Here is a 19,257-nt window from a genome sequence, read left to right on the forward strand (position 1 = left end):
ATCCGCACTGCACAGAAGATCGTTCATAAGACGCAGAAGGGCTGCCTCACAGCTGTGCTTGGGTCTGTACGCCGACTGGAATTTATCCAAGAGGCTGTAGCGGTCCAGGTGGAGTGTCAACTGCTGAGCAACGACACGCTCCACAAGTTTCGAAACAAAAGGCAAATTCGACACAGGTCTATAGTTTTTTCCACCACCAACTGGTGCAACTTACCTTGTAGTGGTGTGGTGGCTTGTGTGCCTCGACGACCCACAGAGCTATGTCGGCGGGAGCCTTGTGCTCCTGGCAGGTCCAACCAAGCCGAACAGGTCTGTCAGGGTAGAGGCCAGACTAAAATGTTGCACCCTGGCCCTCCAGGTTGGGGGTTTTGCTATGGGTTAACAACCCATTCAAGTAAAACATCAACTGTTACAGAAACTGCAACAATATCGCAACAGGGGCCTGGTCAGGAAGATTCCTCTCCAGAAGAGCTCATGACGCAGGCTGGTGAAAGCCCTAGGGAAGCCAGCATGCCGACTCATCTTCTGACGACCAAGGCAAAAACCAGGATAGGGACCTGGAATATCAGAACCCTTTACGAAAGTGGCAAATCAGCTCAAGTAGCGAGGGAAATGAGAAGATATAATATCACGGTCCTCGGGTTATGTGAAACCAGATGGAATGGAAATGGGCAGGCCAGACTAACATCAGGGGAAACCATCATTTACTCTGGCCACAAAGACCTGGACCACGACCATTCCCAGGGAGTAGCACTGCTGATGTCAACAGAGGCAACAAAGGCGCTGAGGGCCTGGGAGCCAGTCTCACCACGGCTCATGTCTGCAAGATTCAATGCTAAAGGAAGGAAGACTACCATCATCCAGTGCTATGCACCAACGAATGCTGCAGACGAAGAGGAAAAAGAAGAATTCTATAACTCCCTGCAGTCTCTTCTTGACCGCACACCAAGAAGAGATCTGAAGATTATCATGGGAGACCTAAATGCCAAAGTGAGAGATGACAACACCAACAGAGAGCTCATCATGGGAAGACATGGCGTCGCACCTGCAATGAAAACGGGGAGCTCTTCATAGACTTCTGCGCTTTCAACGACCATGTCATTGGTGGCACTGTATTCCCACACAAGAATATACACAAAACAACGTGGACTTCCCCAGATGGCCAAACGGAAAACCAGATTGACCATATAACAGTTGGTCGAAGGTGGAGAAGGAGTCTCCAAGATGTCAGAGTGAGAAGAGGAGCAGATGCTGCTTCAGACCACCAGCTTCTAATAGCAGTCTTCAAGATCAAGCTGAAGTCCTTCATTGATACAGCAGGCAGACCACATCACAAGTTCAATACCCAGTACTTCAAGAACAAGGAGACACGGGAAATTTATAACTGTGAAATTAAGAATAAGTACGAGGCCCTTTCAGGATTGGCGGAAGAATCTGTGGAAGAACACTGGTCAACACTCAAAAGAATTTGGAAGTCAACCTGTACAGATGTTCTAGGAAAGAGGGAAAGAAAACATAAGGAATGGATAACCCAAGAGACCTGGGCAAAGATTGAATCAAGAAAGGGACTGAAACAGAAGCTCAACCAGTGCCAAGACCAGCAAGAGAAAGAAGGTCTCAGAGCGAAATACTGGGAAGCCAATCGCCAAGTGAAGAGGTCGGCAAGGGAGGACAAGAGACGCTTCACCCACGAACTAACAGAGGAAGCAGAGACAGCAGCCACACAGGGAAACATGAAGAGATTATATGAAATAACACGAACTCTGTCAGGCAAGAGCGTAAACTCAAACAAGCAAGTGAAAGACAAAAACGGCAAAACCATAACAAATGATGCAGAGCAAAGAGACCGCTGGATGGAGTACTTCGAAGAGATGCTGAATAGACCTCATCCACCATCCTTACCTGACATACCACCAGCAGCTGAACAACTTCACGTCAACACCAGCCCTCCCACTAAGACAGAAATCATCAAAGCTATCAAAAGCATGAAAAATGCAAAGCAGCAGGCCCGGACGGCATACCTCCAGAAAGCATTAAAGGCAGACCCAGAAACAACAGCAACAATTTTACAGCCCCTCCTACACAAGATCTGGGAACAAGAGCTAATCCCAGCAGACTGGAAATTAGGCCACCTGGTCAAACTTCCAAAGAAAGGAGACCTGTCCCAGTGCAACAATTGGCGGGGAATCATGCTGCTGTCCATCCCCAGCAAAGTCCTGACAAGGATAATACTAGAGAGACTGAAGAAGGCACTAGACATGAGAATGAGACCAGAACAAGCAGGGTTTCGCCAAGACAAATAATGCACTGACCATATTGCAACCCTTCGTATCATCATAGAACAGTCTATCGAATGGCAATCCTCCCTTTATATAACCTTTGTGGACTTTGAGAAGGCCTTCGACAGTGTAGACAGGGATGTCATCTGGAGACTGATGAACCACTATGGTATTCCACCTAAATTCATAAACATCGTCCAGGGATTGTATGAAGACTCATCCTGCCAAGTTATCCATAATGGCAAACTCACTAAACCTTTTGTAATGAAGACTGGTGTAAGACAGGGTTGCATACTATCACCGACAATCTTCCTGATGGTCATAGACTGGGTTATGTGTAAGACGACCCAAGACAACAACACCGGGATCCAGTGGACCTTCACTAAACAGCTAGAAGACCTGGACTTTGCAGATGACATTAGTCTCCTATCTCATCGGCAGCAGCATGCACAAACCAAACTGAGCAAGCTAGCAGAGGAAGCAGAAAAGACCGGCTTAAAGATCAACAAAAAAGAAGACCGAAGTGATGAAATTCAACAACAAAGCAGGAACTTCCAATTCAACTTCAAGGAGAGAACATCCTAGAAACAGACCGCTTCACATATCTGGGGAGCATCGTCAGCAAGGATGGTGGAGCGGACGAAGACATCAGAAGCCGCATAAACAAGGCCAGGCATGCTTTCAACAGTCTGCGCCCCATCTGGAACTCCCGAGCATTATCCCTTCGCAACAAGACCCGCATATTTAACACCAATGTGAAGGCAGTCCTACTGTATGGCTCTGAAACTTGGAGAGTGACAAACACCATCAACAACAAGCTCCAGACCTTCACCAACCGATGCCTTCGCCATATTTTGAGAATAAGATGGCCTGAGAGGATCTCAAACAGCAGCCTGTGGGAAAGAACTAACCAGAATGCCACTAGTCAAGACATCAAAAAGCGCAAGTGGGGTTGGATAGGACACACCCTGCGCAAACCGGCTGACACCATTGCCAGGCAGGCACTTGACTGGAACCCGCAGGGGAAGAGAAAAGTTGGGAGGCCAAAACAGACTTGGAGAAGATCAGTAGAGAGCGAGGCAAAGGCTGCCGGAACCACATGGGCCCAACTGAGGGGGGCTGCCCAAAACCGGGTTCGCTGGCGAGGTGTTGTTGCGGCCCTATGCTCCTTGAGGAGTAACAAGGAATGATGATGATGATAGTTTTTACACGAGCTCGGGTCCAAGTTGTGCTTCTTTAAGATAGGCTTGATCACAGCTGTTTTAAATTGTCTGGGTACAGAGGCAGAGAAAAGGCTAGCATTGACTATGCGAACTATTACAGGAAGCAGAATGTCAAGGTGCTGGAGAAGAACACTAGTTGGGATAGGGTCATCCACAGACGTGGTTGGGCTACAACGCCGAACTAATTTCAATAGTTCATCTTCTGTCACTGGTTGAAAGTTAGAGAGGGGCGTGCCACAAAACAAGTCACTGGTTTGCTCCACAGTATCAACCGAGTCACTGAAGCTGTCCATTATGGTCTTTATTTTGTCTTCAAAGTAAGCACTTAATGTACTGGCAGCGGTCTGGTCATCCATCTCTAGAAGAACAGGCTGAGTCACATCTTTACCCAGGAGACCATTCACAACTGCGAACATCTTGCGGGAATCAGAAACTGCATAGCTTAGAATATTCATAACATACCGCGTCCTAGCTTTGACAATGATGGCTGAACACTGGCTCCTTGTATGGCGATAAATCTGACGATCCACCTCCAGTCTACTCTTGCGCCATTTGCGCCCCGCCTGACGCCTGACCTTCTTGGCTTGGCGTACCTCTGGAGTAAACCACGCGGTATCAGGACGCCAAATGCCATAAGACAACATCTGATAACCAACTAAAAAGGTTCCAGTTAAGAATTCTCCATAGAACTTTTCCAACTAACAGTTTTCTCTTTATAAGAAAGATTGTTAATTCCCCCAAATGTGCTATATGTCTTAATGATGAAGAGACAATAAGTCATCTGTTATTGCAATGTCAACTTGTTAGTGCTTTCTGGAGAGATTTACATTCAGTCATGATTAGTAAATGTGCAACACTAAGAAATTTTAATTTTTCTGAAAAACTTATTTTACTTGGTGTACAGGACAACATTTGTACGGACAAAGTGTTAGACCTAATTATCTTGTTAGCAAAATGTTACATTTACGTAGGCAAATGAAAAAACGATATGCCCTCTATACATGCCTTTTTGAAGATTGTAAAATACAGATATAATATAGAAAGATTTCATAGTATTTTAGGTAATAAATTAGATAAATTATGGAAACCATATCAAAATTATTAATATAAGCGCAATTAGTGGAAGCTGGGATGTTCACTTTCACTTCTTCTCCACATCTTTCCTCTTTATTCTTTTCCCCCTTCTATAATGTAGTAATCAATGTGATAAATGTCATATATGTTGTGCTATTAAACAAATGATGTGTATAGAGAGAAGAGGGAGGCATTTTGCTGAGACAACGACAAAGTGAGATTACTACACAAGAGAAAGGGAGTCTATCAAAGTACATCACTCTTGCTCTCAGTCTCTTACCAATTTTTGAATTTAGTGTGTTGATTTGGGACTGAAGTTGATTGACCCCGACATGATGGTGCCAGAAGAATGAATCCACTGTTGGTGCCATGGCCACCATGAGGATCAGTAGAGCGAGTGCCATTGTCAGTTATAGTCGACAGCTGAAACTGAAATTCTCACATAAACATTGACATGGCTTCGCTTTTCATTCCTGACTGTCATTGTGGTTTTTTTAATGGATTGGTCGAAGTCTACCATTCTGAAACACACGCTTGCAGTTTCGTCTACCTTTTTGGCTAAAACATTGATCAAGTGTCATAGCTACATACACCTGTTGGTGTAGACGTAGATGTAGGTGCTCTAACAGGGACATAATCAGAGATGTTTTGCTCGTTTTGTTTGTTTGTTTTTGAATAAAATACCAATATGATCAATTTTAATCCATTTAAATTAATTTATTCTATTTTTTTTATTATTTAGGTTACACTCAGGCTTCGCTGTATCTGTGTGTGTTTGGAGGGGGGAGAGATGGCCTGATTATTTTTGTCGAGTTTTTTTGCGGTTTTTTTTTTTTTTGTGGGGGGGGGGGGTTTGTTTGGTTTTTTTAAAACTCTCACTATATGTCACCCTCTATTTTTGAAAAAAAATCGATTAGCGCACAATAAGTAATAAAACGAAGGGTTTTTTAATGCTAAGCTTTACTTGATTATTTAGCAGTACCTAAAATTGATTAAAAATTTATGTCATTGTACTCAAGTAACATATTTTAAACAATACTTTTGTAAAACAAAGAAGAGTATGACACAAAGGACCACGAGGTTTCTCGTCCAAATCCTGCCACACCTGTCCGTCATCACTCGCTGCTGACATCATGATGCAGGTGTTTTCTGTGCATCTGCCAGCCTTAGCGAGGGTGGCTATCAAGGACCAAAGACCAACAGATCTTTGCTGTTGTCGCTGATGTTAACCACGTCGTCGTCAGTGCTTGTCTGCATGTCTGTCTCCCTCTTAGCTCTTGCACTTCGCTGCTGGTGTCAGCCATCGGATACATTTTGTGTGCAAAGTGCAGCTAGGCTACTTCCACCCATTGAAATATAAGTGTGATGGTCGTAACACATTTTTTCTCTTTTTTTTAGAAAAATGTTGGACAACTCTTAACAACTCTTTTATTTATATAAACTTCAAGAACTTTTTTGTGAAAGGTGAAGATTTTTAAAATACATGTTGAGATAGTGATGCTGGTGTCTAGACAGGTTGATATAAACTTTCACATAAATAATAAACAGCAAGGCATGCTTGTGGTAAAAAGAGATATGATCTGTTCCTTGCACTTTTTAATTTACATTATGTTATTCAAGAATTGAATAAAGCTTTTTTTGTAATCCTGAACTATTGGCTATAATTTGTCTCTATAAATTGTTGCTAGAGATAATGTGTAATACACTGCTTTAGTACTACACATCCCCAGGAGAACTATTTGAGCTCACTAGCTTCACTCTTTGTGTATGTGCGGACGTGTTAGCATATGTTTATCTGTGTGTATGTGTATGTGTTTATAAGAGAATAATCTCATTACCACAGGTTAGTGGAGACCACATTCTAACAAGAGGATGTAAAGTCTCGTGATCAGATGAACCTACCTTCAGGTGAACGCTGTCAGTCCCGGGATGTCCCGCCAAGAGCAGTGGTGGACCATAGGACAGATGTCAACCTTTTTATACCCTAGACCACCATTAGCCAATGACTCTCGCAGACCAGACGATGAACACAAATCTGTTCAAAAAGAATCTCGTATTTCAGGTTAAAAGCATGTATGAAGGACATTTTTACTAATGTGAAAAGTAAAATTAATGCTCTCTCATATTTGTCTATATCAACTAGAGTATCATATATTGCTTATTCTGTTCAATTCTGTACTTTACAACAGATGTTGCCAGGTGTAATGGATACTCTGCAAAACCCGGATGATGACTGGCTGGGAGGATATTGCAGAATTTCCGTTGCCTTCCTGCCAGGAACAAGTGAACTTGGCAAAAAAAAAAAAAAAAAAAAAGAAAAAAAGAAAAAAAAAGAAAGAACAGCATTGGCATGCAAAGAGGAAACTGGTAGTTATTAACTGAAGAACATTTTCCAGGAGAAGTACATTACTTCACTGGTGTATTAACAATGTCCAGTAGCATCTTGTGTTTCAGATCATCGTATTTCTCAAGGACGGTTTTTTGAAATGTAAAAAAAAATGGTTGCTCTGTGGTTGGTTTCTCTCTACCAAACGACATTCCAGATGCTGCTTATTATTTTTCACTTTTTTAACGAAAATGTCACTGAGACTATGAAACCAAAACAAAAACAAAAAAACAAAAAAACTGGACGACGAGCCGGTTGGTAGGATACTGCAGCTTCTGTATTGTGTGTGCTAGGAATTTCACAAATACTGAGAAGTGAAAGTGGCATCATAAACAATCTTATGTAGAAAGTAAATCGGAAACATTTCGAAGACAAGCTTAATATCGATGAGTAAATCATTTTATTTGTACATTAAAAGTATTTTACAAATGTCCATTTGCCAACTCACTACAGACAAATCCAATTTTGTCGGTTTGAAAACTTCATCATCATTATCCGGAGAATCACTCATTTTCACCTGCTTACGACTGTTGATAGACACTGAGTACTGATGTATGACACCTGCCGCGCGACAGTCCAAGGACAATGACCCCTTAATTAATTTTGATCTGCCCATCCCATAGTTTTTTGATATAAAGTGTTCACCGTCAAGTGAGTTTAACGAGGGGGCCAGCTACTATACATCCGCAAACATCTACACACTGTCGGCAATCTCTCTGTCCATGATAGTAACAGGCTGAACACTATTGTCCACATCTGTTCTAAGATAATTGGTGTCAGACAGAGGGATTTAACTTCCTTTTGTGATCAACAAACAGGAAAGCTTCACGCAATATGTCGATACCTGAACAGGTACTAACGAGAGAATTTGATTATTAAACTCAGATGAACGCTAGTCCATGCCAACATGTAGAAGTAACAGACACCTGAAATCGTTTGCGCCATCTGTGGTCCAGCTGCTCAACCTCAGATGAAGTGTCAGTAGTGGGTGTGTGTAGATACGCACATGATTATTCTTGATACAAGTTGTTGTTTGTTTTATAATATATATATAGATAATTTACCTTATTTTCACTTTTATTTTTAAGTTTACTGTAACTAGAGCACCTTTCCATGTTTAAATTGCCCACTTGGACAAATAAAGTTGATCATTGTCATTGTCTGTGATGAAACGCTCAGCGCCTGTCACTAATTTAGTGAGGGTTGGCTGTCCTGGGTCCAGTTCTCTCATCTCTGTCAAGTTGTTTTTCTTTGCATGAGGCATTTGTTTACAGAGCTGGCTGCCTTGCCTTAGTTGTCGGGTCATTGTGAAACACCTATTCCCCTTCCCCTCCTGCTCCAGCACGTGTCTTCCGTCCCCCTTAGACTCCATTGCCAAGAGCAGACAACAACTGATGAGGATGACACTCAGCACTGTGTCACACAGCGGTAGGCTCACCTGTGGGTGTGTGGTGCTGATGTTGACACTAATTGAGGTGATGTCGTCTGGTGACCAGAAGTTAGTCGTCAGGAGAGAATCACAAGTTGTGACGTACACCGGGACATGAAGTTCAGTCGGGTATAACGTCCATCCTCGAGACAGACGACGACCTTTCTCTCCAGACCACGAACAAGATGTCCACTCGCCACCCACACCACGTCACTGCGGGCCGTGGCCACGTCCTCAATGTCTTCTTCCTTCATCACCCGCACTGGGATACCCGCTTCTTTCAGTTTCTTCACCTTACCCGAGTCGTCACTAACGTTGAGCCAGGACAGCAGCAGCACGTCTCTCCACTGTAGGCAGGGCGGTGTAGTGCCGCCACTGGTGCAGGTAACGGTCGTGGCTGTTGTCGTGGCATTCTCTGTTAACATTCAAAGTAAGTTTCTTCTGTAAGACATGTCGTAGATACAGCGTACACACTGACAGACACATGGGTATACACAATCACATCATCTCGTGATATGGCAACGGGATAGACACACGTGACTCAATTTCTCACAAGACTGTCTCATCTGCCTGTTATGCATCACACCGTTAACTGTTTACCTGTCGACATACATTACACAATGCCAGGGATGGGGAGTAGCTGTAGCCTAGCTACAGCTACTGTAGCTGGCTACAAATTTTGTAGCTTGTAGCTTAGCCGGCTACAAATTAAAAAAAAGTAGCTTGTAGCCGTAGCTACATTTTAGAAAGTAGCTGTATCTTGGCTACATGTTGGCTACTTTCACGACTGTAGCACTCTAGTAGTGTACAAAGTATACTGTCTTTGGGTTGTAGATTTGCATCTATATTCCAGAATGTTCAGCACGGCAGCAATGTAAAAGATAGAATGTCTTTGTGCGAGGGAGGAAATGATGTTCAACAATGTAGCAATGTTCACAGTAAAAATGTCTTGTGCGAGGGAGGAAATGATGTTCAACAATGTAGCAATGTTCACAATAAAAATGTCTTGTGCGAGGGAGGAAATGATGTTCAACAATGTAGCAATGTTCACAATAAAAATGTCTTGTGCGAGGGAGGAAATGATGTTCAACAATGTAGCGATGTTCAAAAATGTCTTTATTGCGACTAAATAGAATGTCTGTGCTAGAATGTTCGAGGGGAGGGAGAATAAATAGCAGGGCTGACAGTGGTGTGGGACCTCTTTGTGAATTGGAGAGAGAGAGAAGTTAGGCCAGCTGCTGAGAAAAAAGATACTGAATTAAAGAAAACTTCAGTGTGGAATTCAATCTCTGTGTTATTTCTGGTACGACAGCCCACTCTACGTAGCCATTTGACGTGTTGGTTACACGACCATTCGTCGACAGCGTGTCAGCAAGACGACGACAGCCACTGCTGTCACTGCTCGGTGTCTTGACAGCCAGACACCAGTGTCTCGCACGCTCAGTAACCGGAAGTACCGGGTCGTCCATGTGGCGGGAGCGATTTGAAAAACGAAGATGGACGTACCCATCAATTTCCAGCCTTATTTGAAATTGTTTACATTTTGCGAAGCCACAAAATGTGGGTATAGTTTCAAATGCAAGAATTGTTGAGAGATAGTTCAGTCTGGCAGGACTTATCATGACAAAGCTGCGCACTAGGGTGACAGACAGCAACTTCGAGGCCAAAGTTCTGGTCAAATTCAATTCCATGAAGGACTAAAAGAATGTAGATTTGTTTTAAGGTTACCGGTACACTCCAAAAATTAAAATCCATGTTTTAAATATCTTTAAGGGTTTATTTAAAGGTTCCTTTCCTGGCGCTGACATAGGCAGCGACCACAACCTCGTCCTCACTAGCCTCAGGTTGAAACTGAAGTTGAGACGTGACAACAATAAGAGCCCTCGCATCCGTTTCAACCTTGAGAAGCTCAAAGATCCGGACACAGAGAGGATCTTCCAGGCCCAGGTGGGGGGCAAATTTGCAGCCCTGACTACTTTGGACTGCGACATAGACACCCTTGCTGGAAGTATCAAAGAGGTGCTACTCTCTACTGCAGACGAAGTGCTGGGGAAGCAGAGGAAGCACAAACAACCCTGGGTAACAGACGACATCCTTGATCTTTGCGACGTAAGGAGAGCCTTGAAGAAAGAGAGAGGTCGAGACCCGACGTCAGCAGACAAGTACAGACTTGTCAACCAGCAGATCAGAACAAGGATGAAGGAGGCAAAAGAAGATTGGATCGAAGACCAGTGTTGCAGCGTGGAAATAGGCATGGCAAGCGGAGACAGCAAGAAGGCATATGAAACATTGAAGGCCCTCACCAAGACTCAGCAGCGACCAGCCACAGTCATCGAAGACAGCACTGGACAGCTCCTTACGGAGAAAGCTGCTGTACTGAGCCGTTGGACTGAATACTGCCAAGACTTGTACAACTACAAGATCGAACCAGACACCAGCATTCTCCAGCATCACCAGACTGGGACAAGAGAGGCTGAAGACCTGCCAGTCCTCACTGATGAGGTGAGAGAAGCTATGCACAGTCTGAAGGGAGGAAAGTCACCTGGTGTGGACAACGTACCCGCTGAGCTGCTGAAGCATGGAGGAGACGCAACAACCAAGGCCTTCACCACACTGTGTCAAAAGATATGGGAAGAAAAGAAATGGCCAGAAGAATGGGCTCAGTCTATCATCATCCCACTCCCTAAGAAAGGGAACCTGAAGCAGTGCCAGAACTACAGAACCATCAGTCTGATAAGTCACCCAAGCAAAGTAATGCTCAGAATCATCCTCAACCGCTTAAAACCTATTGCAGAGGAACTGCTGGCAGAAGAACAGGCTGGCTTCAGGGCTGGAAGAAGCACGGTAGAACAGATCTTTAACTGCCGTGTTATGATAGAAAAACACCTGGAGCATCAACGTGAACTATACCATAACTTCATCGATTTCAAAAAAGCTTTTGATCGTGTCTGGCACGATGGACTCTGGCAGGTCATGTAATCATTCAACATAGAGGAGGGACTGATCCAGATGGTAGCAGCACTCTACAAGAACGCCTCCAGCGCGGTGCTACTCAACAACCAACTAGGCGAGTTCTTCGCGATGACGATCGGAGTCCGTCAAGGGTGCCTACTCTCTCCCATCCTTTTTAACATCTTCTTTGAAAAAATCATGCAAGAAACCCTCCACAACCACCTTACCTCAATCTCCATTGGTGGCAGACCCCTGTGCAACCTCCGCTTTGCAGATGACATTGACCTCATGGCAGGCAGTAACAACGAACTTCAGGATTTGACGGACAGACTCTCCGGGCGAGCGGGGGCCTATGGCATGGAAATAAGCTCAGAAAAAAGCAAAGTAATGATTATTTCCACCACCGACAACAGCAGCAACATCGTCATGAACGGCCAGAAACTGGAGGAGGTCAACAGCTTCAAGTACTTGGGTGCCACCCTGACTAGAGATGGTTGCTGTACAGCAGAGATCCGTATCAGGATTGGTATGGCAACATCCGCAATGTCCAGGCTGGATAGGATCTGGCGAAGCAACTCAATCAGCTTCAGTACCAAACACAGGCTGTACAAGTCCCTCGTAGTGTCAATCCTACTCTACGGCTGCGAAACTTGGACGCTGCTTGCCGCAACGGAAAAGAAACTCCAGGCCTTTGAGAACAAGTGCCTGAGAAAGCTGCTCCGCATCTCGTACCGCGAACACAAGACCAACGCATACGTACGGAGCACCGTAACCTCTCTCGTGGGCCCACATGAGCCCCTTCTGGCAACAGTGAAGCGGCGCAAGCTCGCCTGGTTCGGTCACGTCACCCGCCACAACACCCTGTCCAAGACGATCCTACAAGGAACCCTCGAAGGGAGCCGTCGTCGTGGTCGTCCGAGGAAAAGCTGGGTCACCAACATCAAAGAATGGACCGAACGCGAGATGCCAGACCTGCTCTCATCTGCTCAAGACAGGACCGGGTGGAAAATTCTGTCTGTTGCTGCTGCCAGACGGTCCCCCCTACGCCCGGACCGGGCATGGGACTGACCTGACCTGACCTGAAGGGTTTTTAAATATAGAGTAACAAAATAACATAAATATAGCACTTTAAAACTGTTTTTGAGTACCTAAAGTGAAAATTGTGACTTTAATCAACGATTTTGTTTCAAAACGTACAAGCATTTAAAAAACAAATTTACACAATACCATAAGTCATATACCAAAGGTTTTGGATTTTTTGTAAACTAGAGGCACTGATAAGAAAACTGATGCATAAGGCGTTTTGATATCTCAAGATTTCTAGGAGATATAAAAAATCAGACATGGTATCCCCCGACTCAGTGTGAATGTGGCAATTAAATATTTAGAAAATATTTAGAAAAATGTTAATTTTATCAAAAGTAATGTTTATACCATATTCTCAAATGCATCACTTTGTAGCTTATACATTTCTAAACAAAATTGCAAAATTTTACTGCTGTAGCACAAGCCAATCTTGAGAAATATGTTTTTATAGTTTAGGACTGGATGTCAAAAACGACAAACAGAGGAATTCAAGCTTAAAGATTTAAAATAAATATATCTTGTATCAGATCATTTTTGAAAAATATATTTCAGTGTTTATATGCTACATTTGACATCCTACTATATAATTAAAGTCTATTCTAGTATGCCAGGACTATACTTTTCACCCTATCAGCTTTTGGAAACAATTAGTTTGTGTTCCTTTCTTTGTTTTCAGTGTCAGTGTTAGAAAAAAAATGCCTTATGATCTGCTTGCCTAAATTAGATTAAGCAGTGTTTTACTTATATTCCATGCAAACTCATTTATTTCAATGGTCTGTTGTTCATTGTCACAGTATTGATAAGAGGTTGACATTTTTCATCACCACATAACCTAACTTATTGAAAATTCCACCAGGTACCTGATACTTAAGCATCTGTTTAGTTTTCATTTCTAAGTAATAGGGAACAAATAGTTATAGAAAACAAATGTTTATCGGAAAACTTATATAATTTCTTTTGTCACTAAAACAGGATGAGGAAAAAGATCCAGAAATGTTTAATATAATCGTGAAATACGTGTACTTATTGTGTGAAAAAGGCCGGGGAGGAAGGGTGCAAGGAATGAATGAAAGCATTTATGGATTTCACTAAATAAAATTGTCGGTATATCGCAGTTCTCCGTTTCATTATTATAATAAAAACTTTGTAAAGCAAGTAATAGTGTTTTGTGTGTATGTTTGATGTTTGTGTATGTTGCTACAGCCAGCTGGCTACAGCTAACTTGTTATAACATCACGCTTTTAAAAGTAGCCAAAAGAAGCTGGCTACATTTTAAAAGTAGCCCAAAGTAGCTGGCTACTTTTTGCAAAATTGTAGCTGTAGTGTAGCCGGCTACATTTTGAAAAAAAGTAGCTGTAGCCTAGCCGGCTACAAATTAAAAGTAGCTTGCCCATCCCTGCTAATGTTTAATTTATCAGTGGAAATCGTAAATGTATAGTGCGTATGCACATGGAAACATCGATGTCTGTTAACCGTGTGAATTGTGTGACGAGAAGTAAGTGTTATTCATTTTTCATCTTTACTGTCTGTGTTATTCCTGAGGTGTACATTGCACCTCAACTGGTAGCTAAGGAACCTATAGCTAAAATAGTGAGCTGTCATGCATGTACAGAGGTCATCGTAAAATAATAACAAAATATATAAATAGGTATTCCTATGTGCTGAAGTCTACATTGCTACAAAAGTTGATCATTCTTAGAAGCAGCTTTGTGCGTTGCTTTATTTACTATATAATACGAATTTCTAAGAGAATAAGACTCTTTTATGACAAGTATGGCCTTTAGAGACTCTATCTGTATGTTAGCCACCTTGTTTTACCTTTCCTGTTTCATTTTCATTACCCTAGTCCGTAGGTTGATCCATAAGAATGTGGCAGTCATCGCCACCAACAAATACTTCTAGAAAATTGCAAATAAACAAGTAGTAATGAATGAATCATTATTTTCAGTTCCAACAAAGCAACGAAAGCAAAGATGGGACAAATGATAGGCAGGTGTGTAGCTACAGAAGGTGAGTTACATAGGATAATTGTCCAATTATTTTGCAGTGTGCTAAGCTAGTGTCTTTATTTTTAGAGACTGAGAATCCATACATCCTTAACGATTATGTTTTCAAGAGTATAATTCTAGAATGAATAGAGCTTTCTCCTGAATAATCAGAATCAAATATTTGGACATTAAGGCTTTGAAACTACATTGAAAATAATAATACTTCTCTCTATTTTGCGGCTCACTGTTATAAGAGAGAGAGAGATGGGATGATATGAAATGATTTATGTGTGTGGTTGCGTAAGTACGGGGTGCACACTGAGTCACCATTTTAACATTCTTTATCAAGTTCCATAATTAGAATTGAGTGGACAGAAATTTTAGTTTCTCATCAATCAAATTCCTCCACTTTTCTCATGGTATTATATGTTAGTGCTGCTGCTTATTCTATAGTTGACTGTCAATTTGTTAATATTCTTTCCTATGCAGAACATTGACCACAAGTCCACCCTGTCTGTGTGTGTGTGTGGTCTCTATTTTAACATGTAGAATCGCTTTCGAAATATTTTTTACTACTAAACATGGATTAACATGTCTGTGTGTACGTTTGTGTGTGTGTGGGCGCGCACGCTTGTGTTGGTTTAATAAAGACATGAATAAAGGAGACCTGATTGAGATTCCGCGCCTTCACATCGGACCCTTGAGCTTCTACTCACACTGGACCGTCTATATAGGTAAATGAATTTGTTTCAAACACTCTCACCACAGCTCAAAACATGCTAAAGGTGGAAAAATAAATTTAGAAAAACCATGTAATAACATTTATTATGATGTTGCTGAGTGTTCATTTAGTTCCTCGCCTTGTACCGACTTACATTGTATCTGTGTTTGCGTGAAGACTTGCTGACAAACTTCGTTACTCAAGAATGTGGGAAAGCAAGTCCAAAGTTGTTTGATACACCAATTTCTTTTTGTTTGTCAGTATATTTCACGTATCTTAATAGGCCTTGGCTTCCTCCTTAATTCATTGTCTCAGATTGTTTTGCCGGTCATGTCAATAATACAAAAAGCATGCCAGACCGGGCCCACTACCGATATAATCGTGTTTTGCACTTGTTCCTCGCTTTTATATTCCAAAAAAAGTTCCCGTCTAGTGCCTGCATTAATTTTACTTAGTTACAAGCGGGCCTTACATCTCACATCGATAGCAGATTGGTCAAACCAAGATTTATTTCACTTGATGACATCGAAGAAATATCAAGTCATTGAAGACTAATACAACTAAAGAACAAGGATGATGGCCTCTGTCTGGTGAAGAAGCGATAGCGCCTTCTAGTGAATAGGAAGAGGCTATCAATGAAAGGAAATACAGGGGAAAAAACTGGGAAATATAAAGAAATGGACTGACAACTCCTAACACTTTTGTGAGTAAACAAACAGGTCTTGGTACCGGTCCTTATAAATCATCTATTTCCTCGACAACCATGTTACTACAGTCTGTCGTACACTAATATCCATCAAGACATGAATGCAATTATTAATAAGTTTACTTATATTTCAACAGTCCAAAAAACTGTGCAATAATGGTGATCTTTTTGTTTTCATAGGTAACAAACAGGTTATTCACAAAGGTCACATCACTAACGGGAAAAAAGGGAGTGATATAAATCATCTATTTCCTCGACAACCATGTTACTACAGTCTGTCGTATACTAATATCCATCAAGACATGAATGCAATTATTAATAAGTTTACTTATATTTCAACAGTCCAAAAAACTGTGCAATAATGGTGATCTTTTTGTTTTCATAGGTAACAAACAGGTTATTCACAAAGGTCACATCACTAACGGGAAAAAAGGGAGTGAAGTGAGAATAGAATCCCTGCACAAATTTGCTGGAAAAGGCAAAATTGTAAAAAATAACTCACTGGATAAAAAAATGAGGTAAAGTGACTACCTTTATGAATTTGGGAGCGTTTTAATTTGTTAGATAAATAATATTATCACTTGCATTTTATTTTCTGCAAGTTATATTATAGCTAAGTAAGGAATATGCAATTGGTTTTATCATTTGAAAATTAATCTTCCGTTTCTCTTTTGAAGATCTACTTTCTAAAAAATTTTAAAATAAATTATTTTTTAGTTTTTTTTTAATAAGAAAATGAGCAAAATACCGCAGCTTAAGAGCAGGTTGACACCAAGCTTATGTCACTGATATCCATCATTTCAGAGACCTGGTAAACAAACGATAAATACGTATGTTTGAAAACCTTGTAAATCTTTAATTTTGCACCCAAACATGGTACCCAGACAAACCAACACATTCCACTGCAAATAAGTAAAGAATAAATAAAGACAGAAGTATCCTATTAAGTTACGGGTGCAGTTTTGTAACAAATGGTTTGAAAGCTTGACTGCTTATTTCGCACTAATATACTGACGTATTCTGTAATCTTTGTTAATTAAATCTGTTTTAAAACTTTCCTTCTCTTGCCTCCCTCCAAAAAGAGCTTGACATAAGACATGTTAACGTGTCGACCACTAACTAATAATAATTATAATAATGAGAAAAACTATGAAAAAGTTAGAATGCCTACAAATGTTAGTATGGCAACATAAATCCTTGATTTGAGATACAATTATTTATCAAAACAAATACCAGGGCTTCCGCTTACACAAAAAATTGCGTACAGTACGCATTAAAAGTTCGGAGGACCCCTTCAATTTTCGTCAATGGGGTCCCATTCAAATTTGGGCAAAGAACAGGGACCCCTTAAAAATCTGAAGAAGGGGTCCCTGGGACCCCAAAGAATTTAGCCTTAGCAGAAGCCCTGAAATACGTATAAAAGTTAAAACAAATGAGACAAAATTCAGATAGTGTCTTTCTAAATGTTTGTTTTTGATTAACGTAAATATATTTCTGTTTTAATTATTCCTAAAAAAGTAATTAATAAATGCCAAACATTAAAAAGAAGATAGTGAACCTGGAGATACAATCTAGCGAGAAGACAGCATATTATGACAGTATAATAAGTGTTTAGAAATAAAGGTAACATTATGTACAGCATGATTTACTGAAGCATTACATAAGTACAGTGTAATTGAAAAAAGGTTTTTTTCAGACCATTCCATCCGGAAACAATCCTGACAAGAGCATTGTCAAAGATAGGCGACGACAGCTACAACATCTTCACCAACAACTGCGAACATTTTGCCACTTGGTGTCGCTATGGGATTCCAGTCAGTGAGCAAGTGATTACTTGTATACGATATTGCAAATATAGTGCTGTTTGTATAATATCGCTTATTCTGTTTAGGCAGATGTGAAAATCTTTTTAGCTTCTGTATTTATTTGTGTCCATAAAATAATGAGTAAAAGATAAGAAGTGTGAGTAAATACAGACATATAAAAGTAAGTACAAAGTGATGGAAAACAGATAGAAGTACTGGAATCTAATGCAGTTTGTAGCCATACTATCATCATCATCATCATCATCATCATCATCATCACAACCACATTTTCAAAGCACCTTTCTCCGGCATCAGCTAGACTCAAAGCGTTGTACAATAAGTGTGAACTTGAATAGACTGTAATCAGACCCTGGGACATGATAACATGAATAAGGAAACTAACTATAGGATTAAATAATCTAACAGTAAGGACTTTCATTATCTAGGGGAGATAACAAGCTTTAACTTGATACCAAAAGCTGGCAACATATTTAATAAAAAATATGTGCTAAAATCAAATATAAGCAATTTGAATAGGCAAAAACACACATCCATAATATTGACATAAATATGTAGATTTCTATAAACTACAATACTGTAAGGTTTACTGTACTTAAAAAACAAAAAACAAAAAAAAAAAAACTGATCTGTGTCCATCAGAGTCCATCTTTTATGCCGTTCAAAAAATGTCATTCCAGCGTATAAAAGAGTGAAAAGAAAATACAGTACTGACTTTTTGAGAATCGGAACTAACCTGAAAATGAGTGATTTAATGTGCGAACGCCTGCTTTCCACCAGCTGGAAGGTGTGTAGCGGTAAATACTACAATATAAAGTTTGTCATCCTGCGATCGTTGATGGCATGGACGAGAGCGTCTTCGATGTTAAAATTTTGAATCATATGCCAAATCCCCTTGTGCAATATTTTTACCCAGACCTTATATATTTAATGAAGTTAGGAGAAAGTTGATATGGACTTTAATAAACAGGAAAAATAAGAAGGGCTATATTGATGTGTCGACTGTTGAGTGTATATTTACATCAGTTTAGATTGGTTTCAAGATATCATAGGAATTCTATCACACTGTTTATAGTATATAAGGTCATATTTTTGATCCTATGTTATTTTTTTCTTTATACCAACTACAATGACCGTAGTGAGTAAAGATCAAGTAGCTTTAATCCTATATGTTTATCTTTTTTGAACCTGAACATGACAGTGTGCGTTCATATTTCATGAAACTGATGTTGAATTTGAACTGTAGAAGAAAACAAATATTAAAAACGTGTAAGTTAATGTGGAGGTAATAAAATCAGGCTTGCTGTGTCTATGTGTTTTCTAGTTTTATTTTCCATGAAGAAATGGCGCTTTAATTTTAATATTGCAGACGGCTTTTCTAGGTAGTTGAGGGTTGACAGAGAAACTGCATCATTATGTTTATTTTCTGCGTTCTCAGATGTTACCGCTGTCTCCAGATGATACAAGGCTTATACACATTTTGTGCAAAAAAACGGGAAAAATTAATGACACAGACAGAGAGAGAGAAAAAAAAAGGAAGAGAAGGGGGGAAATGGATACCTGATTACCGACAGAGGCTTCCTACCCAGC

General features: G+C 40.7%; 1 protein-coding gene across 4 annotated transcripts in view; it reads right to left on the reverse strand.

Moving 5' to 3' along the window:
• Positions 1–19,257, reverse strand: part of LOC112562228 (cerebellin-3-like) — a 31,397-nt gene that overhangs the window by 5,927 nt on the left and 6,213 nt on the right. The window contains exons 1-2 of one of the 4 annotated variants that reach the window (XM_025235335.1): positions 6,479–6,547; positions 4,857–4,999 (exon numbers count right to left, since the gene is read on the reverse strand). In XM_025235335.1, coding sequence (XP_025091120.1) covers positions 4,857–4,980 — 124 coding nt within the window. In that variant the 5' untranslated portion in view covers positions 4,981–4,999; positions 6,479–6,547. Of the gene's footprint in view, positions 1–4,856; positions 5,006–6,478; positions 6,549–19,257 lie in introns of those variants that run through there. The other 3 variants (XM_025235332.1, XM_025235336.1, XM_025235333.1) reach the window with 3 other exon arrangements.

The sequence above is a fragment of the Pomacea canaliculata genome, linkage group LG4 (assembly GCF_003073045.1).
Source record: "Pomacea canaliculata isolate SZHN2017 linkage group LG4, ASM307304v1, whole genome shotgun sequence".
NCBI lineage: Eukaryota > Metazoa > Mollusca > Gastropoda > Architaenioglossa > Ampullariidae > Pomacea > Pomacea canaliculata.